The sequence below is a fragment of the Dermacentor albipictus genome, chromosome 2, assembly GCF_038994185.2.
Source record: "Dermacentor albipictus isolate Rhodes 1998 colony chromosome 2, USDA_Dalb.pri_finalv2, whole genome shotgun sequence".
Taxonomy (NCBI): domain Eukaryota; kingdom Metazoa; phylum Arthropoda; class Arachnida; order Ixodida; family Ixodidae; genus Dermacentor; species Dermacentor albipictus.
The window spans coordinates 32,846,074-32,870,264 of record NC_091822.1 but is presented as its reverse complement, the minus strand read 5'-3'; the positions used below and the strand labels follow the sequence as shown (position 1 = coordinate 32,870,264).

The 24,191-nt window shown below is 48.1% G+C and overlaps 1 protein-coding gene across 1 annotated transcript in view; it reads right to left on the bottom strand.

Moving 5' to 3' along the window:
• LOC135916588 (uncharacterized) overlaps positions 1-24,191 on the bottom strand; it is a 56,777-nt gene continuing 32,586 nt past the window's right edge. The window contains exons 5-6 of the mRNA XM_070533206.1: positions 6,099-6,139; positions 1-108 (exon numbers count right to left, since the gene is read on the bottom strand). Coding sequence (XP_070389307.1) covers positions 1-108; positions 6,099-6,139 — 149 coding nt within the window. The remainder of the gene's footprint in view (positions 109-6,098; positions 6,140-24,191) is intronic.

Sequence of the window (24,191 nt, the reverse complement as noted above, 5' to 3'; positions counted from 1 at the left end):
CTACTGCCGAGTTGCTGAGCCTTTGTGGTCGAGGTGCATGTTGGTCGGGAGAGGGTGAATTATGGAGGTGTCGTGGATGTCCAGCGGTATGTAGTGCTTGACTCCATCCTGCGTGAGGTAAGGAATGCTCCGCTTACTGAGGACTTGACGTAACTGTCGTGGTGTGGGAGGAGCGTTCGTAGAGAGCTAGGGGCTGACCCTCGATGAGCTGGCTGAGACTATTATGAAAGTCCGACTCGGCCAGATTTCAATTGACGGTGTCGGGCTGAAGTTCGAGTGCTTTTTTCTTATTCCTTTCTTGATGACATTATGCTTCTTATAAAGGGAAAGGCATTGGAAAGGCGCAACTGATACGATGCGACTGATGTACGACTGATGGCAATAAAGGGGTAGGTGGCAGTGAGTATGGAAGGAAGTTAGAGCGGGAGGCCATGACTGCCCCACACGAGTTGCGTGAAGGCTTTTTCCGTGGTGGTGTTGCATCCTAATTGGGAGGTACTGCGAGCGCACTTCTGGAAGCACTCGCTTGAACGGGCCGTGGAGCGACTGCGATAGCGGGCTGCAAAGGGATCTCCCCAGCGCTTCTTAGGCGAATGGGAGCGGTGACTGCTTGTGCCGTGGAGCGATGTTGAGTTTGTGCTTGGCGCTGCTGTAGGAGTAGGCGTGGGGTAGGGTAGCGCCACGCACAACCCTTGTCTCCGGTGGGGTTGCCGAGGTCACAAAAGGAACATTGTGGATGGAAGGCGTAGTCAACTTGGGTGTCTTTTTTGGAGCATGTGGCGTATCGGTTGCAGGATAGGACCGGGAAAATGACGGCGCGATGCCAGACTGCTCCGCAAAGGGTGCAGAATTCACCTTTCTTCTTGGGGATATATTGTTTGTATTCCGTGCCTCGGCATTAGACTTAAAACGGGACTTGTTGTCCATCGAAAACTTTCATGGACCGAGTTCTTCTTATCGATCCCACGAGCTTGCAGGATAGAAGGGCACCGCTTGACCAGGCTGGTCGTAATTGCTTCATCACCGTCGTGCAGTGGGATCTCGTGGATGATCGATCACGTTAAGGGTGTCATCCGAGGATGTAGCGTAGACTGCCGCCGGCTAGTTCTTGCCTCCTATCTAAAGGGAAGTGATCTCGCTGTAGCGATGGACATTGTGCATCTTAGGGGCGCTGACGAAGACAATATTGCAGGCTGAGTCGGTCCTCTAGGTATAGTCTTCGGTGTCAGTCCGATGGAGGCCTGTAGCAGCGAGGATGGCGCCGCGGATTGGCATTTATCCTATTACGGTGGGATCGAAGGCGTGTGATAGGCGATGGGCGACTTTAATGTCGTGTTCAGGAAGCTTTGGAAGTCTTGAAGAGCGCAAGTGATGGAAGAGTCGCAGCTGGCTTTGCTACGATTGTGTGGCAGTGACGCGTGCTGGCTTAGTTGGCTGGTGCTGGCTTTCCTTGTTCTTGCGGCTAAAAGGCCATCCGTATTCGGCTGTACAATCCTCGGCGGCAATTATTGTTCCTTCGACATCGACAAAATCCATGATGACTATAGGGATAAGCACGAGAAACCACGTGAGATACCGGTTGCGTCAAAAACGCGCGCTCGCAAGGCCAGCGGAGAGCTTGTTGTTGGGGTCAGCGAGGCGGTAGCTTGGCGTGGTAAGAAGATCACCGAAAAAGGTACTTGGTGTGCACCAAATACGATGAGAATGGCCTCTACGGAGAACTGGGGCCTCATAACGTAAAACTATTCCAATGTTTTTTTTAATATTATTCCAATCTTCTGACGCCAAATTTACGTAACCGCCAACACAATCATAGGGCGATGAGCTGCAGCGCTGCCTGAACAGCCGAATCAAACGTTCTGCTACCTTGTAGGAGGTCACTTTTGTTTGCTCTCCTAAGAAATAGGATTGACTACATTGAGCTGGTTTTCTTATCTAACTTGCTGACAAGAGAAGGGGAGTCCGCTCATGTGGAGAAAATTTCGATGGAGCCGAGCAAGCGCAATGAAAATAGATAACCGGATGAACAGGGAGTTGCCGGCTTCTGCAATTGGTGCGCTTTCCCTTACATAGCTTGCGGTGGCTTGTCTAAAATTGCTGCGGGGTCCAACAGACAGTTAAACATGCCGCTGAAGTGTATCCTCAGCAAAGAAGAGTTGGCAGAACGATGTTGTAAACATGCCGAAAGGGCTCAAAAACATTACATGGCCGGGCACAACTTCATTTATGTGCAAATAAACACATGCTATCCGGCAAGTGCGAGTAGCCAGTGCCGGAGCAATCGGCAGCAGCCATCTTCTATTCCTTTCGGAACAGGGCAGACTCCGGCTAACCAAAAAAGAAATCCAGCTTTGCTCGGCATATTATTGCATCTTTAACGCGCACATGTCACTTCGACGCAATGAGTTATCGCGATTTTGTGACGTCGAGTTACACACAGGTGAAGTGGGTACAGCCTGAAACCTTTTGACCAACAGCAGAGGGCTAATGGCGAAAAGGTGTCGAATCAGAAAGAATTGCTTTTGTTCGGTCGAATCACTCATAATCATTGTGTACGCGGCATGTAAGATTGGGCGCTATCGCGGTTTTCTTATCACATGACAGGCAGGTGAAGTGGGCGTGGTCCAAAAAAGCACTTGACCAATCGCGAAGGGCTGTTTGTAGAATTGCAATAGAAGTTTCGAATAGGTTTAGGTTATAGCACCCCTGGGTCGCTATTTTGTAGCGATGCCTTTTCCGATTCTATGCTTTTTCAGGCTTTTCGCGCTTGGCGAGTGGTCAGAGTGACGGTCTGCCCACATTATCAACGGGATCAGGCGGCTGTGTGTGGTGGATGATAAGAATAGCATAGAATAAGGCATAAGGCATCGCTACAAAATAGCGGCCCTGATGTCTTCACGGAGGCCATTTCGGCGGTGGTTGGGCGTTTGAAGAGATAATTTCTCCAGGAGGATTGAAAAAAGATAGAGCCCATACGATGTGCGTCCTGTCACTGGCGCCACCTGGTGGAAGTGCCCTCGTGACAGCTGTCGCTTTGGTTCATATTCCCCAGTATACTACTTATATTGGCTAACACTACGCAGAAACGGCGCGATACGGCCCCGCCATCAGGATGGACCCAAGTAGAACACGTTTTGCCATTTCATTTCCGGAATGTAAATGGTGTTGTTGTTTTACCACGCGCGAAATAACAGTCAGAGGTGCGTACGATATTACAACACGTAGTCCCTGACGACGCCACGATGCATGTTGCTCTCGCTTACGCTCATCCAATATCTATGTAGAACGCAGCAATCGGCACGTAATAAGCGGGAGTCAAAGAGTCTGAGTAGAAATCCTGCCATCGGAGTCAGGCGATCGTCGTAATTGTCATCTTGCTGCTGTCGTCTCTAACACGCCCGCGTCACGCGCCTAAACGTATATGAATAAGTCTCGAGACTGGCTCTGTTTTGGAGAAAGTAATTTTATATACGTATCCAGACACTTTCATATTGAAAAGTGTCCTTGCAGAGTAATTCGGTGCTCGAGATGTTCCTGCCAGTTTGCAAGCAAGATCTGCAATTCTTCATTTTAGACGGATTGAGTGCCCTCTGTGATTAGCGCTTGATTTAAGCAATCTACTATAAATGACAACCTTTGAGCGGGATTTTTAATATTTACATTAGAGCGAAATAAGCGTAAACATGTCCTCACGAAGTACCTCTCTTTCACGTTGACAGTCATCCCTAAAATCATAATTTAGGTGTACAGATACGACTCAGAGGTGAAGCAACAGTCGTCGCAGTAGAGGAGCCAAACCTATCAATTGGTGACGAAAGGCTAGACACTTTCGCAGCTCAACAAAGTGCATGCTGAGCTTGCTTTTCGGCGCGAGGTGCATACACTTGGTTGCTTATTCAACGTTTGTCCTCGTGGTGATGCAAAGTGTTACAAGCTGGACCTATAGTGTACTGTTTACCCACTCAGATCTTGTGTCCGACAGTGTGCAAAGTAGGCGTATCTGTTGTATCCGTATTTCGCTTTGCTTCCTATATGTAAATATGTTATGGATGCCCCCTAGTCTCAACCTATGGATCGAAATGTGTTCTTATCATGATTTACTGCGTACTGTATGTAGAAAAAACAACTTTAATTTAAGTCAGCTCATTCCCGAAAGAAGATCAGTGGCCAGCTACCCAAAAACTCCTGCGCATAACGTCAATTCGCATACTGCGTGGCACCTGCCTTAGTGTCTCCTGAACCGGAAGGACTAGTTGAGGGGCGATGATGCAAAATAGTACAGCCTAGCGGCTCTGAAACGTAAACATAGTCGCGAAGAAAATTAAGCAAGCACTGTAATTAACACACGCCGTTTATAGTTTGGCTGCATATCAGCCATAAGACTGCACTCATTTCATTAAAATTTCAACTTGCAACCATTCGAATTTCATCGAGGAAACCGGGCAAACATCAATAGGGAATCTAACAAAGCCTCCAAGAAGTACTGTACGGAATTGCACTCACCCGATCTAAAAAATTTAGTCACTGTCTTAAAACGTTTGACCTTCGCCTACCGTCACTTCCAAATGTCCCCGTTAACGTCGTTCCCAGGAAAGACTTGCTGCAACATGTACTTTGCCAGCAAAGCAAAATGAAAGCCGTGTAACGCTGTCAAGTCATTGTATAGGGATTCATTGCAAAACCTGCTAATAGGCCTTGCACTTGAAACTCTTCCAGCAGATTACACTTAACAACACCTACATTTCCTGCGCGTCTTCTCAATTACTCGACCCGTTGACTAATCCAAAACACCGCGAAAAATATACCATACGCTTTCTGCAAGGCTTTTAAGCCCTGCAATATGTAATTTAATAGAAATGTTGTAACTTTACCTACACACAATATACTTCCGGACATAACAGCCTTAACATACCTCCCCCCTCCCTATTTTAGTCCTTCCAGAAGAGCCGGCGAGATTCTTCGAAAACCGTAAGACACGCGTACGACGTTGTCAAGCGCTTCAATAAGTAAAATGCTGTGAAAGCAGCATCAAACTTACAGATTTGTCTGTACTTGAACCGCATATCACGCACTAAATGTTCATTCCTTCAAGTATATATCGTGACTCATTAAGTTCTGACAGCGCTCAGACAAACGTCGCGCACAGCGCATAAAATATTCGAGTGCTTGCAAATAGAACCTTTTCAGGCAGCTTTAACTAAAAAGACGTTTATACATAGCGCATTCTTCACTAATAAAACCATCCCCTCTCTTTCACAATAAATCTGAATGTACGCTATGTGATGCGTCGAGCTCATTGAGCTCGACGTCGAGCTCATCGTCGTCAGCAAGCATTTTGCTTGCTGACGTTGGTATGAGCTAGTGCTCACGGGGGTATGAGCAATTGATGATGACACTTCTCGATATGCTGTTCTGCATGTTGTATGCGTAATTGGAAAGAATTCAAGCACTCTTCACTTCACTTAGCGGAGTGCTTGTAGCCTCTGCCTGACGGGGCTATGAGCCATTGCATTTTTTGTTGCTTACGGGAGCATGAATGCTTACGGGGGTATGAGCCATTGATGATGATAGTTTTTCTTCACAAAAAAAATGCAGGGAAGCCTAGCCATGTACAGCTTCGCTGTAATTCTGCGCTGGAATGACGAGTGGCAACGAGCCAGCTGTGGAAGAAGACGATGACGCTCGAGCGATTGCTGATTATGACTGTTTAGCAAACTCCGACAACGATGTCACAATGTCTGCATAAACAACTTCGCTGTAAATTATGTTGCACTTGAGGTTCACGTTTATATTCACCCAAAACGGCAGTGAAAGCCAATTGCTATAGGAAAGAGGCACTCCTTAAACATACCGGCAAGGATCCAGCGTAACTATCTAAAATATAACAGCAAATAAACTCAAGGCATTGAAAAATTCCTTGGAGAGCAACAAACGCTTCAAAAGGTGAAAGTGAGGAGCATCGACAAAGATACGTAGCGTTGACAGACGCTTCTCGCAGTAATCCCCTAAGAAGTCGTTTCTGTGACTTCAGATCCTACAATACATAACGTAAACGAATTGAAGGCAGCCACTGACATGATCGCTGCAACAGGACTCACCACTGTTGACGACGAGGCGCTGGAAATGTTGATAATGGTGCCTGAAAAAATAGGTATTGTTAGGATATCATGCTGTAAACGCAAATGCGTACGCCGCGTCCCGTAACAGTAAGCGTGTTCAGCAAGTTAATTTGCGGCAACATCTCCAGGACAGATGATGGGAACAACAGAAGAGGTGAGGAAAAGGTTAAAAAGACGGACAGCATATAGCGTATGCTTAGCATTCTGGCACGTTCGATTGGCACGTTAGCTTGACAAGACAAGAACGTATTATTTCCCGCTCACGGTACTCAACATAAGGCAAGGGCTAACTAAAAGAAAGCTAACATTGCTGGGAACTTATAAATGATGCATTTCCAGAGCTTCGGAAAGAATACAGAGACAACTCAAGAAGAACAGCAGTGAGGTCAACCAGACGAGCGTGCCTTATGCTAACCTACACTGTGGGTAAGGCGAACCAGGAAGAAACGAAAAAAAAGACAGAGCAAAAGAGAAAAGGACAGTAAAAGAGAACAATCGAACAAGCAAATATTTCTTGCCTAATTTGTGCACCAATGTCTTAGAATGGCAACTTGAGTAAGTGCGATGTAAATCTGGTAATAAGCGGGTCCTTTTCGCGACCAATTAAGTGATCCAGTATGCGATCAGGAGAGCTTTGCGCTCAAGCCATGCATCTGAGGTGGCAGATTTCGTTTTACATGACGTCATCCTGCATCACGACGCACCCCGTCAGCTTCTCACTGACCGCGGCCGCACCTTCTTGTCCCGAGTATTTGAAGACCTAGTTTTTTCCTGCTCTGCCGAGCACAATCTTTCCACCGCCTTCCACCAGTAGACAAACGCAGTGAGGCAGCGGCTCAAGCACACGTTGGCAGAAATTCTATGTACGTTTCAGACGGCCACAGTGATTGGGACCGCACGTTAACTTCGTGACCTTCACCTATTATTCGTCCCATTACGAGACCGCTGGCTTTTCACCCTTCTGCCTTCTATTTGGCCACCATCCTTCTTTGCCCTTCGACACACTGCTTCATTCCTCGACGAACACTCCCCCTGCATACGGTCGAGGCGTCTTCGCTTGGGCTCGCACGGCTTAAGTATCTGGCTGTGTGTCAGGCCACGCAGAAGACCCGCTACGACAGCCGACATTGGAACATTCAATTTCCCCCTGGCTCCATTGTCTTCCTGTGTACACATTGTCACCGTATCGACTTGTTCAAAAGCTTCCGCTGCGCTACACAGCGCCTGACACGACATTGCGTCAGCTTGGCGACATAAGCTACGAGATCGCTTCACTGGACTCGCGAGTTGCCCCGGTCGTTGTGCATCTGCCCAGACTGAAGAGTTACTTCACCGCTAGTTCACCTCCCTTATAGTTAGGCCATGACGGTGTCTTTACAGGCGAGGTTTATATTATGGTGCAACCAAGAATTGTGCCAGTGAGAATAAGAAGATTTGACATGTAGAGGTGGAATCGGTCACGACAGTCATCTAGTTTATGCACCATTCTCTCTCTTTAAATTATTGTTAGTACATCTCGGTATGTGACTTGTGCAACGTAACAATATTTTCAGCAGATATGACCAAGAAATGCCAATGAGTATACATTTTTTTACTTATTTTTCACAACAAGATGAGGCATTAGACACCCGCTACCCAAACTTCAGCTAGAACCAACATCGCTATGACGATAGAGAAAGAAATTCAACAAGAGCGGACACTCGGTGAAAAGTAGCAACACGAAATAGGTAACGCTAGTATTAGTGTCGACCATGACCATTTGGTGCGCGTGAGCATCGGAAAAAATGTGAAATGGAGTTAAGAGACATTGCTTTTTTTATTCTTTCTAGGCAAAACTAAAAATAGCAACTTTTTCTTGCTTTAAGTAGCGACAGGCCAATGAGGTGCCGGATGCATGCGTCATGCCGGTGACACGCCGCGAAAGCGAGCGAGGCTGGCTGCGCATGCGAGCGTTGACTTTTCCTGCGACTCATCGCCATCTTTTTTTTCTTTTTTTTTTCTGTAGCCTAGTTTGTTGGCCTTCCGGCGTATTCTTGCGTTTCTTCTACAGTTCAACATGTCACCTCTGCACTACTGAACTACGGCAAGGTGAGAAATATTGTTTGACAGCGTGTGACGCATTTCAAGCATTAAGCCTTGAAACATGGAACCCAAACTTCTGACGCAGTTAACGAAAAACATCTAAGCGCTCCTGGCTCAGTTAATTTAAGTTAATGACTCGTGTTGGGAGTTATTTGCAACGCTTCCGCTAGTCCCACAGCTTGGTCCCACAGTCCCACAGCGTGGTCACCACTTGGCAGTGGTGACCACGCTGCTTGGCGCTCAACTAAAGGTTACTGCTTGTTCCTACTACAGATCGCCGTTTCTGCTGGAGCTGCATTCCGACGTTTTGGAAAGAAGCGGTCTTTCGTCACGTGCATCGCCGTGGTCAGCGAAAGCACGGGAGGCGTAGCCTTTGGACTGGCTACCACTAGGAGGCGTGGTGCCTATCATCAGCTCCAGGGCATATCTCGGCATCTTGCGATACCGCTTTTGCTATAAAAGCAGACTACCAGCCACCCGTCCTTTTACTTGGCAGTGGTGACCACGCTGCTTGGCGCTCAACTAAAGGTTACTGCTTCTTCCTACTACAGATCGCCGTTTCTGCTGGAGCTGCATTCCGACGTTTTGGAAAGAAGCGGTCTTTCGTCACGTGCATCGCCGTGGTCAGCAAAAGCACGGGAGGCGTAGCCTTTGGACTGGCTACCACCAGGAGGCGTGGTGCCTATCATCAGCTCCAGGGCATATCTCGGCTTCTTGCGATACCGCTTTTGCTATAAAAGCAGACTACCAGCCACCCCTCCTTTTACTTGGCAGTAGTGACCACGCTGCTTGGCGCTCAACTAAAGGTTACTGCTTGTTCCTACTACAGATCGTCGTTTCTGCTGGAGCTGCATTCCGACGTTTTGGAAAGAAGCGGTCTTTCGTCACGTGCATCGCCGTGGTCAGCGAAAGCACGGGAGGCGTAGCCTTTGGACTGGCTACCACCAGGAGGCGTGGTGCCTATAATCAGCTCCAGGGCACATCTCGGCATCTTGCGATACCGCTTTTGCTATAAAAGCAGACTACCAGCCACCCGTCCTTTTACTTGGCAGTGGTGACCACGCTGCTTGGCGCTCAACTAAAGGTTACTGCTTGTTCCTACTACAGATCGCCGTTTCTGCTGGAGCTGCATTCCGACGTTTTGGAAAGAAGCGGTCTTTCGTCACGTGCATCGCCGTGGTCAGCGAAAGCACGGGAGGCGTGGCCTTTGGACTGGCTACCACCAGGAGGCGTGGTGCCTATCATCAGCTCCAGGGCATATCTCGGCATCTTGCGATACCGCTTTTGCTATAAAAGCAGACTACCAGCCACCCGTCCTTTTACTTGGCAGTGGTGACCACGCTGCTTGGCGCTCAACTAAAGGTTACTCCTTGTTCCTACTACAGATCGTCGTTTCTGCTGGAGCTGCATTCCGACGTTTTGGAAAGAAGCGGTCTTTCGTCACGTGCATCGCCGTGGTCAGCGAAAGCACGGGAGGCGTAGCCTTTGGACTGGCTACCACCAGGAGGCGTGGTGCCTATAATCAGCTCCAGCGCATATCTCGGCATCTTGCGATACCGCTTTTGCTATAAAAGCAGACTACCAGCCACCCCTCCTTTTACTTGGCAGTGGTGACCACGCTGCTTGGCGCTCAACTAAAGGTTACTGCTTGTTCCTACTACAGGTTAGTGCCCACTGTACATATACATTTGCATTTATATTCATACAGTGTCGTCACCACTGCCAAGTTTGAGTGTGTGTTTGCTTGTTTCGCGCATCAATTGCTGTATGTTAGGATTGTCGATATGGCTAAGGAACTTGCAAAGCTGAAGGAAGATATAAGAGCTGAATTGCTCAAAGAAATTAAACAAGAAATCAAAGCCTTCAAAGATGAATCAGAACGTGACCTTAGGAACGAGATCCGGGAGGTGCGCAATGAGCAACGCGAAATGAGTAAGAGTATTGAATTTTTGCATGAGTCAATCAAGGAAATGAGACAAAAGCTTGATTCTGAGGTCTCAAAGAATTCAAGTCAGGCAAAGGAAAATGACGAACTGCGCGCTAAATGTGCTGCTCTGGAAAAAAAAGCAGGTGAACTTGAAAGGCGACTCACGCATTCGGAGCAGTACTCACGAAACGCTAATCTGGAAATACAGGGCGTTGTAAAGAAAGAAAATGAGGACCTTGCTACTATTTTGACTGATATAGGCACTGCAATCCATGAGCCAATCAGTTCATCTGACATTGAGTGTTGTCACCGTGTCCCAACACGCAACCCGGATAAAACAAACATTGTCGTTCAGGTTAAATCTAGAGCTAAACGTGACGCCACCTTGAAAAAAGCAAGGAAGACAAGAATCACAAACAGAGGCCTACGATTGGAATCTACATGCCCCGTTTATGTGAATGAACATTTGTGCCCAGCGCTAAAGAGGCTGCTTGGCATGGCAGTGAAAAGGAAATATGAGCTTAAATGGAAATCTGTGTGGACCAGCAACGGGAAAATCTATGCAAGGGAAAGTGATACATCTGATGCTGTGCAAATATCGGAAGAACGTGATCTTGCTAGGATTACGTCTGCTGTTTCTGACGTGACTGGGAACGCTCACTAAAAATTGCCATGGAATATCACGATTTCATCTTACCGCATCGTTTACAATTACAATCTTATTCTAGCATTTCCGTTCTACACTTGAATGCTCGATCTGCAGTCAACAAACAAGACATTATTAGTAATTTTTAAAATCTGTTTTCCTTCAAGTTCGATATCATTATGCTAACCGAAACATGGTATCATGACAGCAGTGCTCGGCTGTACCTTGATGGCTATGCTGATTGCGTTTTAAATCGAACTGATAGGCGAGGAGGGGGTGTAGCAATCTATGTCTCGTCGAGATGGAATTGTGAAGAAGTATCAGAGTTTCGTAAAACAACAAACGACTATGAAATTTTAACGCTTAAACATTACTCCGATATAATTTCTGTCGTATATCGCCCGCCAAATGGAAATATTTTTGCCTTTCTTAATTTCTTTGATAATTTGCTGGAATATGTATCTGCTAAGGAATTTCGACTTGTCTGCGGGGGAGACACTAACATAAATTTTCTTGAAAATACTGCTGCTACACTGGATTTTACTAATAGAGTTAGCTGTGCGGGATTTGTAAACCTAATTAGCACACCAACTCGTGTTACGTTGTCCTCGTCTACATGTCTCGACATTCTTATCACGAATATTGACACTGTCATAGAGCATACTGGAACAGTAACGTCGGACGTCAGTGATCATTGTCCTGTGTTGACATGACATATCGTTTCAATGTGAGAAAAAGTTGTTCACAGTCAAATGTGTTTACTATACAAGATATAACTGATAGAAATATGGATCTTTTCAAACGCACAGTTTGCAATTATGACTGGTCTTTCCTATACGAAATAGGTGATGTGAATGTCGCGTGTTCCAAGTTTACGTCAGCGTTTATACAAATCTACAGCGCACATTTTCCCTTCAAAAAGATTAAGCAATCCAAAAAAATAAGAAAACCCTGGATTACACAGGAACTTTTTAAAATGATAAACACAAAGATAAACTGTACCATAGATTTCTTACAACACGCTCGCCTGAAACGCTGACACTGTTTAAAAAGCAGAGAAACAAACTAAATACGGAACTTAGACGCGCTAAGAATGCTTATCATGAGCATCTGTTTGCAAACGCCACTGGTAAACATCCTGAAACCTTGTGGTTCATTATCAATAAGGTTCTTGGCCGCGAAAAGCATGCTGCCTCACCAGACAAGATAATCTATATTAACAATGAAATTTCAGGTTTAGCACTCGCAAACCATTTCAATAAGTACTTTGCAAGTATAACCGTGCCACAGCAAACTCTGTCTGATACGTCATCGTTTCTTTCCGTTTCTAACAGCTTATTTTTCAGTCCCACTAGTGAATTTGAGGTATTTAGCACTATCATGAACCTTAAAAATAGTAAAGCTCTTGACATTGATGATATCCAAATAAAACCTATCAAGTATGTTTTAGAATACATCACTCCCGCTTTAACGCATATCTTTAATCTAGCTTTACAGTCTGGGGTGTTTCCAGAAATGATGAAAATGAGTAGGGTAACTGTACTTTTTAAAGGAGGCCACAGAAACGACGTATCAAATTACAGACCCATCTCAATCATTCCAGTATTTTCCAAAGGATTAGAAAAGATTATTTTTTCTCGCTTATCAAACTTTTTCGACAGACAAAACATTCTATCTAGTGCTCTGTTCGGCTTTCGTAAAGGTAGGTCAACAGAAACTGTTTTGCTCACACTCAAGGAGCATGTACTAAAAAACATAGAAAGAAATCTCTTCACATTGGCACTATTCATTGATTTCAGTAAGGCATTCGATTGTATAAATCATAAAATTGTGCTATGGAAATTATCACAGAATGGCATTAGAGGTATTCCTTTAGCATTATTTGAGTCTTACCTTACTAATCGAAAACAATCAGTATGTATAAAACACGAAAAGTCAAGTTTTTTTCCTTTACTAAATGGCGTCACACAAGGGAGCGTACTAGGTCCTATACTTTTTAACCTTTATATTAACGACATTACTAATATTGATACAACTGTAAAATTTATCGTGTATGCCGATAACACTAATCTTCTCATTTCTGGTCCGAATTCACAAGAATTAATAGAAAAATGTAACTTTCTACTCAATAAGCTATCTGAATGGTCAGTCGCTAATTGCCTAAAAATAAACCCTACGAAAACAAAAGTAATGTAATTTCGCGCAAAAAATAAAGTTATTACTAGTAATCAAACCTTAGTGTGTGCGGGTAAAGAACTGCAAATTGTCGATGAACATAAAATATTAGGCGTCACTTTTTCCTTGCACCTTACTTGGGGATAAACATGTTGAAAATATCTGCACAAAAATGTCTGCTATCATAGGCGTTGTGTCTCGATGTCGGCGTCTTCTTCCAACCAAAGCAAAACTGAACATTTATTATGCCTAATTTTTTTCCCATTTAAATTACTGTAGCTTAGTGTGGGCGACTACAGGAAAGACAAACATCATGAAAATCCTTTCTTTGCAAAAGAAAATGATTCGGCACATTGACAACATGGGTTATCGGGAGACAACGCGGCCAGCGTTCTTAAAGCATAAAATTATAAAAATAGAATATTTCTACACGTTTCGCCTTCTAAATTCATTTTATTTCTCAAATACTGCCTTCAAAAATTTCCTAGTGTCTACTGCATCTTTGACACCAAAATTCAATTCTTCCAATACGAGAAATAGTGATACATGGTATGTCCCGTGGTTTCGAAATAAATATAGCCTACAGTCATTAAAACATAATCTACCACATATATGAAATAACTACAAAGGTACATATACCTCTTCATCGAAGGAACTGCGAATGCATTTTGTAAACATGTGATCAGTGATTGTTTATCGTTCTTTCAGAGGCAACTGTACGCGTTACTGATTTTGTAACCCATACACATGTAATTCTATCTTCTGGTGTATCGAATGTGTGTTTTTTTCTTTTTAGTCTGTACTATCTACTCTCTATAACAGAGCGACTTGTATTAGTCTTATTATTAACCCTTACACACATACTTCCATTTTTTCTGATGTATCAATTATGTATTAATTATGTTTTTTTCTCTTAGTCTTTATATTATTTTCGGTCTTGCTATTGTGCATTTATGTAATTAATTTATTCTCAGTGTCTAACAATGTTACAATTTTGATGCAACCACCATGTATGCCTTGTAATGGACCATCGGCCTAGTCAAGCTGTTTTCCAACAGCTTTTAGCCTATGGTATCCACCAGAACACTTTGTAATTCTGGAAATAAAAATTGAATTGAAATTAATTTTGGTTGTTTTTGGGCGCGCTTACCACGTCTGGTGTTGTGGCGCACTTGGCGAAAAGTAGTTCGACCGTGTGACACAGTTAGTTGCGCATGTACAGAACCTTGCTGGGACCAGTTCGTGATACTTTCTCGGACCCAAAGCATTATTGTAATTAGTTTCCTTTACTCTTTGGGATACTTCTGACGCCCTCTCGCTGCGCATGCCGTTCGGACGTAATCAGCAAAAAGCAGCTCGGCCATGTGACACAGTCAGTTCCGCATGAACTGAACCTTACTGGAACAATTTCGTAACAGTTTGTCTGAACACCCACATGATGGTAATAATTTATTTTTTACATTTCGGGATACTCTTGATACACACTCACGGCGCATGTCGCGACCCAACCAAAAAGCAGCTCGGCAGCGGTGACAAAGTTAGTTTTGTCTGTACTAAGTATTAGTGGGACAAGCTTGTGACGCTTTTTATGGCCCAGTAACAACATATACCTTCTTATTGTACCCACACTTGTAGAAAACCCGACGAGCACTTTCCAAGAGTGATATAACGGCAGTGTGTTGCTTGCGCCGGCAGAACGCGCAAAACATAACCTCAAGGCGCTCAAACACCAAGAACTGGTAACTCGCAAATGCTGTCTTATGAAAGACCGAGAACAGGCTTCGCACCCACGCATTTGTCTTGAGTGCGAGTAGAAGAAATTCTGCGAGCGTCTAGCGCGGTGTGGTATAGAGCCTGTGTTGTGACTACGTGTGTGTATACATAGCGTACTATCGCGTCGGTTCAAGTCAAGTTCTTTTGGAGACTAGTGGTCGCCCGTGTAATTGTGCTCCTAAAGTGCAGGAAATAGGGCCCCGGGAATGGCGAATGCTTGGAAGCCGGATGTTCTCGTGTTATACATGGTATTGTTTGGGATCATTCGGGTATTTTGTACGCCCTGTATGTAAAAGCGAATTGCTTTTGTTTGTAATGCCGCCCATTCAGCAGTTTCGCAAGTTCTGCCTATGCACGCACTATTCATTTAATGTGTTAATGCCAAAATCAAACGTGCCTGTAATTAAATTTTTCAGCTTACGCCGTCCGGTGCAGTATCGTACCGGAACTACTGCGGCTTATCCGGTGCCACAACGTTGGATGAATGCAGAAAAAAAGCGGAAGGAGAATTTATACAAGCAAAAGAAACATTTACTCATTTCAGAAGACGTCTTGCGTTTTCTTTATGAAGTTGCCGTGGCACATAATCGATGGAGGCTTGTTAAAGACAGTCCGCAATCATTTTTGCCTAATAATAAAATGATTTGACACAAAGACCACGGGCGGTTGAGCAAAGATGCAGAACAAATACAGCTACCGCCAGCGTAGCCGACGTAAGGCGTTCCTGCTAGCTTTCAGAAAGCGCGCGCCCAAAACCGAAAGCGCAAGTGTGGGTCAGGTATCAATGTCGGTGGCTTGGAGCGCTACAGTGTATTCGGCCGCTGGGTTCTTGGAAGTGGCCGCTCTAGCGGAACTCCTTTCCTTTGCTGCGACTGTCAACGCTAATAGAATTAGTATCCAAGAAATGTAGCGACAATCCCAAGTGCCCATGCCGAACCGCGTCATGCCTGAGCCGAGTGCTACAGCCACGCTCATGTCTGCCTCACGTACTCATGGCTCACGTGCTGCGCCATCTAGCGGTGCGCACGCGACTACGTCACCTGGCATCCAAAATGTGTCCCTTCCGAAATTGAACGTGTGGGGCGACGGTGCGCGTGCGCAGTGTACAGCAACCCCACTCATGTGTCACGCTTGCCGCTGGACTCGCTTTGCCATCTAGCGGCGTGCCCATAAATTCCAGGTGAGGTTCTCCAAGCTTTATGTGGTCTGCGAGATCCGTAGTGCAGTGGTGCGTGCTACCGCTTCTTGTTTAGCTGTTTTTTCTTTATTGAAGAGCTGCTGAAATGGGCGTCTTGCGATGGAGTTTGAGATATAGTAGCGGCGCCTGGTGGCGGCGCGCGAAACGACATCTGGGTCGTACCAGCTTGGGTCGTATTGAGCCCTGGCTGTGGCGAAGCACGTTTCTAGGCCGAGTTTTGCGTCGATTCACACTTTTTTCTGCCCTGTTGCGAGTGCGAAAAGGCTCGTCACTTCTCACAGACCATGCCGACCACGCTACGAGCTCGCCGCAGCTATAGTTTAACGAAAACTTGCTCTCCGTGTGCCGTGGGACGTAATGCTGGGAGCAGACGTAATCGGTGACGCCGTTCCGGAGAGACCTAGCCCAGCCTCGAGAAGGCGTCACCGTCATTACTTCTGCGTCGTGGGCTGCCATGAACAAGAAGGCCTGAATCACAACATCAGATTCTACCGTTTTCCTTCAAGACCTCACGAAGTGGAGCGTCGGGCGCACTGCATAGCTGCAGTTCGTCGCGCTGAGTAAGCGAAACTTCGCGCCATGCTGACTGCTTCGCCTGTCTTGAAGCTTGCTTGATTATCTGCGTTCTAAATTTCGGTCTTTTGCACCTACAGTCCCGACAGCACACTGACATAGCAGCAGGCATGGCTGGTAATTCACGATTCGAGACCCGGCCACAGCGACAATGAACAATTCGACCGATGCGAAGTGGTTAAGTGACCAGGTGTGTGCAAATGACCACAAATGGCCGGGCTGATTCGGTGACAATTCACTACCCCACTACGAGCAGCACAGGCTAGAGAGTTAAATGTGCTCATACTTGACCTCAACTCAGCATGTTGAGGCAGCGCAGCAAGGTAGTATTGATTACAGCAGATCGATGTTCCAGCGCTGCCATTAAAAGCTACGTCAAGCGACTAGCGCACGAGCTCGCGCTGCAGCGCGATTCGCACGTATGTGCGAGCTCATATGCATTGCATCAGTTATTACCAGTTACTAAAAGGGACAGATGGCCGCTACGACAACGCAGGCATAACTACTTGTTTAGCGGCATGCAGTCAACAAAGATTGCAGGAGGCCCGCTGTTTCGCGGCATGTCGAAAGACCGCTGCCTTCGCGGCGCGTACGATCATGTGCTCGAGCAGTTCCGTACACATGATGTCTGCTTATCGCTGCTGTGGATTCATTTATAGCAAGCATTTCCTCGCGTTTGTGCGCCTGAATCTAGCAGCGTGCAAGCCTAACCTGAAGTTCCACTTCGTACGCGACTCGCTTCACTAGCGAATTCTTGAACGGCATGCAGGTATTCGGCACTGCATAATTTCTTGCCTTTACGCAGCGTGCCACCCCTGAAAAAATCTTCGGCACCGGATATTCGCTGCAGGCCGTGATACAACACAACCGAAAGTGGCGGGTCCATATTGTGAACGTGCTTTCCGAAGCAGACGACCGAGCTTGGTACGACCCATTTTAGGACAGAGGGCGCTTTTTAGCACCTTTTTCGCAGCGCCCCCTGGGCAATGCAAGAGCCCCACAGGTTACATACACGCAATGTCAGCTCAAAGAGCGTTGTAAGCTGTTCGCAGCAAAATTATGCCTTTAATAGGTTATCTCATGGAGTGCTTTACATGGATAATGTTTGATATCATTAATACTATTTCGATATCATCGAGCGATGCTCAAGAGACGAGCTGCCGCGAGAACGACGATGAAGTTGGTCAGTGCGCTTGGCGCGAGCGAGTGTCGACCTGGCTGCCTGGCTCCAGTGTCAATAGCCTGTAAATAGCCTCTTCTGTCTGTGCCTTTCCACACGCAACATTCTGGTGGAGGTCAGCGATCCCTGTCCTCACTACGGAACTCCGAAGTGGTCGGCACACCGAGCTTGTCACCATGCCTCCCGGTGACGCGCCCACCTCTGCAATGGCTTCGGCTGGTCCGACTGCTCCAATCGTCACGGTCGCCCCACATCGCGACCCAGGTGTGTTCTCTGGCCTGGAGGGACGGGGCGTTGACGACTGGGTAAGATCTCTGAACACGCCAGTGCTAATAACAGGTGGGACACAACGATTATGCTCGCCAATGTCATCTTTTGCCACACGCGTGGGGTGCACCACGTGTGGCACCCCGCGTGTGGCACCAAACGCATGACGACGAGATAAGCAGTTGGGACAGTTTCAAAGAGAAGCTATGGGAACTGTTCGGCGACACCATTAGGCGCAAGCCTGCCGCGAGAAGCGCTCTTGCGTCTCGTGTTCAGTCGTCTACGGAGCCGTACGTTTCCTATGTCCTCGACGTCTTGGCTCTATGCCGCAAAGCTGACGATGCTATGTCCGAAGCAGATAAAGTGTCACATGTTCTAGAAGGCATCGCCGATGACGCTTTCAATTTGCTTGTTTTCGGCAACGTCTCGACTATCGACGCCATCATCAAAGAATGCCGTCGCCTTGAACAAGTCGCCGTATCACGCACCACGTCACGCGGCTACCCAGCATTGCTGCTACGTCGACATGTGAGGGTCGACCACGTCAGGCCACCACCTGTGACGACGTCACCCGTATTGTTCACCGCGACGCCTCCCGATCCGCCAGCTACCACTATTGCGATGATTCCCAGGGCTCTACTCCCACGGTTCTCCTAGTACACGTAAGTACCAAGAAAGTGGATGGGGAAACGCCGTCGCGGTAGTAGTACACATAAGTACCCAAGAAAGTGGATGGAAAAAACGCCGCCGCGGTAGCTCAATTGGTGGAGCATCCCACGCGAAATGCGAAAGTTGTGGGTTCGGTTCCGACCTGCGGCAAGTTGTGTTTTCATCCACTTTAATTTCCATTTATTTATCGTTACGTTATGTCATTTATTATGCACAACGAATTTCCCCTATGTTGTCCTTGGTGTCAGTGTTTGTTGGCTTCTCACAATATGACTATATATATATATATATATATATATATATATATATACAGGCATATTGTAATGAAAAAGAAGGGCACAAGGACAAGGCCAGCCGGATCGCCAGTGCTAAGAACGAGCGCGAGCCGTTCGGGCAACCAGCTGTTCCTGCTCTGCGTGACCTTCCTTCTCGATTACGAACAGACGCTACCAACTGAACTGTTCAAACAGTCCATTACAATTGGTGGAAGGTGCGGGGTATTCAAGAACATCTACACCCTGGAACTCCGGTCTCGGACTCTGCCTCCCGTCATGCCTGCCTCTCCCCAGCCCACGTCGCCGCCACCCTCCGTTGCCAGCTCTGGCGCTGTCCCGCAACGCCATCCAGCGGTTTTCAGCGGTGCGGATGAGCAGGACATCAATGTCTAGTTGTCTACATTCGAACGGGTGAGCTTGCACAATCGATGGGACGATACCGCCAAGTTAAATGCGGTCATCTTCTACCTTGCACGAGTGGATCACCTGTGGTTTAAAAATCACGAAGCCGACTTTCAGTCCTGGTCCGCGTTCAAGGCCAGTTTAGCTGAAGTTTTCGGTCGCCCCGCCATCCACAAATTGCGCGCCGAGCAGCGGTTACGAGAGCGAGCGCAACAACCCTGTGAAACATTCACCTGTTACATCGAATAGGTTTTCGACCTGTGCAAACGTGTGGATGCTTCTATGCCTGAAAACGAGAAATTAAAGCACATTTTGAAGGGCGTCGCCGATGACATTTTTCAAATGTGGATCGCCAAGAGTCCGCGCACCGTAGCAGAGCTCATAAACTTGTGCCAAAGCTACGACGAGTTGAGAAGGCAGCGCGATTTGACCAGGCGCCCCTCAGTGGCTGACGAGGCCCTCTCTTCCATGACCGTCCTCCCTGATCGCTCCCCCATGCTCAGACAAATCGAAGCTTTCGTGCGGGAAGAAATTGCACGTCAGCTCTCTCTAATGCCGTTTGCTGAGCTACCCCAACAGCAGCCGCTGCCGTCACAGCCTCCTACACAGCTCGCCCCTACGCTCCGGCGGTTTATTGAAGAGCAAGTTGCTGAGGCCCTACCTATGCAGCATCAGCAGTACCCTGTCGCCGCGCCACTTACCTACGCAACCGTCGCCGCGCAGCCTCAAGTTGCTGAGGCTCTACCAATGCAGCATCAGCTGTACCCTGGCGCCGTACCACCTACTTACGCATCCGTCGCCGCGCAGCCTCCTCGTCCACCACTCGTTGCGCTACGTCCACGGCCGCTACCACCCGTTCGTAATCCCATTCATCGACTTGCTCCTGCGTTTGCTAATCCTTGGCCCACACAAGACAGCAGGCCCTTATGTTATGCCTGCGGTATTCTCGGCCATTTTGCACGACTGTGCCGCGGCCGCGTTCTGCACTCTGATGGGTTGGTGCAGTCGCCTCCCTACGCCGACGTGCAACCTTTTCAAGACACTTATCTTAGTCGGTAGTCGAACAGGCCACCAGCCGAGCGCCCGGTCCTTCCACGTCGTTCGCCTTCCCCGCGTCGCAGCTCGTTATCTCCCTTGCGTCGGCGCCCTTCACCCACGCAAGGGGAAACCTAAGCGCCGCAGTTCAGGAGGCAAGAACTGCGTCGCCATCGATCTGTACAAGTCCTCCATTGTCGCCTTCGAACGTTGTCGACCTTACTGTGGACGACCTCCTTTCCGTTGCGCTAATTGATACTGGAGCAGCCATGTCTGTCCTAAACGAACGCCTCTCTCGCGCCTTACGAAAAGTTACGACGCCACTTTCTGGGTTTTCTCTTCGCACAGCAAGCGCCCAGTCAGTGCAGCCTTCAGCAGCATGCACAGCTAGAGTTGTTATTCAGGGCGTTCTCTATATTGGGGACTTTGTGGTTCTTCAGTCCTGCTCTCACGACGTGATACATGGGTAGGACTTTCTTTCGCGAAATAACGCCGTCATCAATTGTGCACGTGCTGAAATCGAATTATCGCCTCTGTATGACGTACGCCTCGTCGGCGCCACATCACTTCCCGCTAAGCTAGTCCTTTGCGAAGACATCACCATACCGCCGTACTCGTCTGCCGTTGTTCCCGTCTTCTGTGGCGCTGTCTCTGGAGGCACTGTCCTCTTCACTCCTTCGGAACTCTTCATAACCCGCAAAGATGTTCCCCTCCCTTTCGCCACGGTTGACATTTCTGCCGGTCTCAGCGCCATCGTTGTCTGCAATCCGCTTCCTACAGCCCTGACGGCTCTTTGCGGTGAAGCACTTGGCCATGTTGAGCCTCTTGATAACATGTTTATAACCGACGTGCCGGATCCTTCGTATACAGAGCTCACTGACTTCTGTGCACTTTCCACTTCTGCTCCGCTATCGCCTGACTTATGCACACCTTTCATTGCCGATGACCTTACTTCCGAGCAGCGCTCCCAGTTTCTTCACCTGCTTGCCCAGTTCCGTTCTTCTTTTTATGTCGCTCAGCCTACTCTGGGTCGCACGTCAACCGTCAGCCACCACATCGACACTGGCTCCAATGCGCCATTGCGGCAGCGCCCGTACTGCGTATCCGCCAAGGAACGTCAGGTGATCAGTGAGCACGTGGACGACATGCTTCAGCGCGGCGTCATTCAACCTTCCAATAGCCCGTGGGCATCACCGGTGGTTCTCGTCACAAAAAAGATGGTTCTATTCGGTTCTGCGTCGATTATCGCCGTCTTAATAAGATAACGCGAAAAGACGTCTACCCTCTACCACGCATTGACGACGCTCTGGACAGCTTGCAAGGCGCTGAATTTTTTTCTTTGTTGGATTTACGTTCGGGCTACTGGCAGGTCCCGATGTCAGCAGTTGATCGCCCTAAAACTGCATTCATTACTCCGGATGCTTTATACGAATTTAATGTGATGCCATTTGGCCTATGTATTACGCCTGCTACGTTTGAACGAATGATGGACAATATCTTGCGCGGTCTCAAATGGAGCACGTGTTTGTGCTACCTCGACGACATCGTTGTGTTCGCCCCTGATTTCAGCACGCATCTTCTTCGCCTTAGGCAAGTGTTGACGTGCTTGACCAACGCAGGGCTGCAACTGAACCTGAAAAAGTGCCAGTTCGCCGTGCGCAAGCTCATGATTCTAGGTCACGTCGTATCACAAGACGGCATTCGCCCCGACCCATCAAAACTTCGCGCTGTGACAGAGTTTCCGAAACTTAAGACACTCAAAGAACTCCGTGCCTTCATCGGCCTCTGTTCTTACTTCAGACGCTTTGTTCGCAAGTTTGCCTCAATTATATCACCTTTCACACTACTCTTAAGTGGCGCCAATGACCTAGCCTCCTGGTCTCCTGCTTGCGACACCGCGTTCGTGACGTTACGCTGTCTCCTGACGTCTCCGCCTATACTGCGATACTACGACCCCACCGCCTCAACTGAAGTGCATACCGATGCCAGTGGTATTGGCTTTGGCGCTGTCCTTGCGCAGCGCAAGCCTGGCTACTCTGAGTACGTCGTTGCTTACGCCAGTCGTGCGCTGACCAAAGCGGAACGCAATTACAAAGTCACAGAAAAAGAATGTTTGGCCATCATTTGGGCACTCGGGAAGTTTCGCCCTTATTTATATGGCAGGCCTTTCCATGTCGTTACTGACCATCACGCCCTTTGTTGGTTATCCTCTTTGAAAGACTCGCCTGGACGCCTTGCCCGCTGGGCTCCGCGCATTCAAGACTACGATATACACGTCATCTACGGCTCACGTCGCAAGCACACTGACGCCGACGCTCTCTCCCGCTCTCCACTGCCAGCCCACACGGCCTCCCTCTCGGCCATTGATGCGGTATCCTCGGTCGACATCGCCACCTGCGCATCCGAACAGTGCAAAGATCCTTGGGTGGCCTCTCTTCTGGATCTCCTTTCTGGCTCGCCTGCATCTCCCATCTCCCGCTCCCTGCGTCGCCAGGCTGCCCACTTTGCGGTCCGGGATAACCTCTTGTATCGACGCAACTACCAGCCCGATGGTCGCAAGTGGCTCCTGATTATCCCTAAGACTTTGCGTTCCGACATGTGCGCGTCTTTCCATACTGACCCACAATGTGCACACGCAGGCATTTTGAAGACGTATGACCGCCTGCGGCAACGTTACTACTGGCGAGGAATGTTTACTTTTGTCCAAACGTTTGTCCGCTCGTGCCCGCAATGCCAACGCCGCAAATCTCCGCCTCATCCAGCCCACGGTATATTACAGCCGCTTCCGTGCCCTGCTCGTGCCTTCGACCGTGTGGGAATTTACCTGTACGGGCCGCTACCGCTAACACCCGCTGACAAACGATGGATTATTGTCGCAGTTGTTCACATTACACGCTATGCTGAAACCGCTGCTCTACCTGCAGCTACCGCCAGTGACGTTGCATCCTTTCTGCTCCATCGTTTCATTCTTCGTCATGGCCTACCTCGGGAGCTGCTGAGTGATAGAGGCCGTGCGTTTTTGTCGCAAGTGGTTGAAGTACTGCTTGCTCAATGCCGCATAGTTCACCGGACCACCACGGCGTACCATCCTCAAACTAACGGGCTTACGGAGCGTTTCAATCGCACCCTAGGTGATATGCTCACCATGTACATACGTTTCATCGGAGCATACAAACTGGGACATCATCCTCCCATTTGTCACATACGCATATAATACGGCTACACAAAGTACTACAGGATTTTCTCCATACTTTCTTCTCTACGGTCGCGATCCTTCCCATACCATCGATACGGTTTTGCCTTATACACCAGACACGTCAGAGTGTGCTCCCGTTTCAGCCGTCGGCCGATACGCCGAGAAATGCCGTCAATTAGCCCGAAAGTTCACCTCCGCCGACCAACAACGACAAAAAGCCAATCGTGATGGCGACGCTACGAATCCGAACTTCGCTCCCGGCACACTTGTCTTGCTGTCCGTGCCTGCTACCACGCCTGGACTTTCGACAAAGCTTCTCTCGCAGTATGATGGACCATACCGCATCGTCGAATGCACCTCTCCGGTCATCTATTCATAGAGCCGCTAACACCGACATCCGACAAGCGCCGCCGTGGACGGGATGTTGTTCACGTTCAGCGCCTGAAAGAATTCTATGACCCGCTCGTCTCCACGTCGTAAGGCGCCAGGATGGCTCCTCTTTTACACCAGGGGTAATTGTAATGAAGAAGAAGAGCACAAGGACAAGGCCAGCCAGATCGTCAGTTCCGTGCCTGCAGTGGAACCAGTGGGCCAGCCGGATCGCCAGTGTTTAGCACGAGCGTGTGCCGTTCGAGCAACCAGCTGTTCCTGCTCTGCGTGACCTTCCTTCTCGA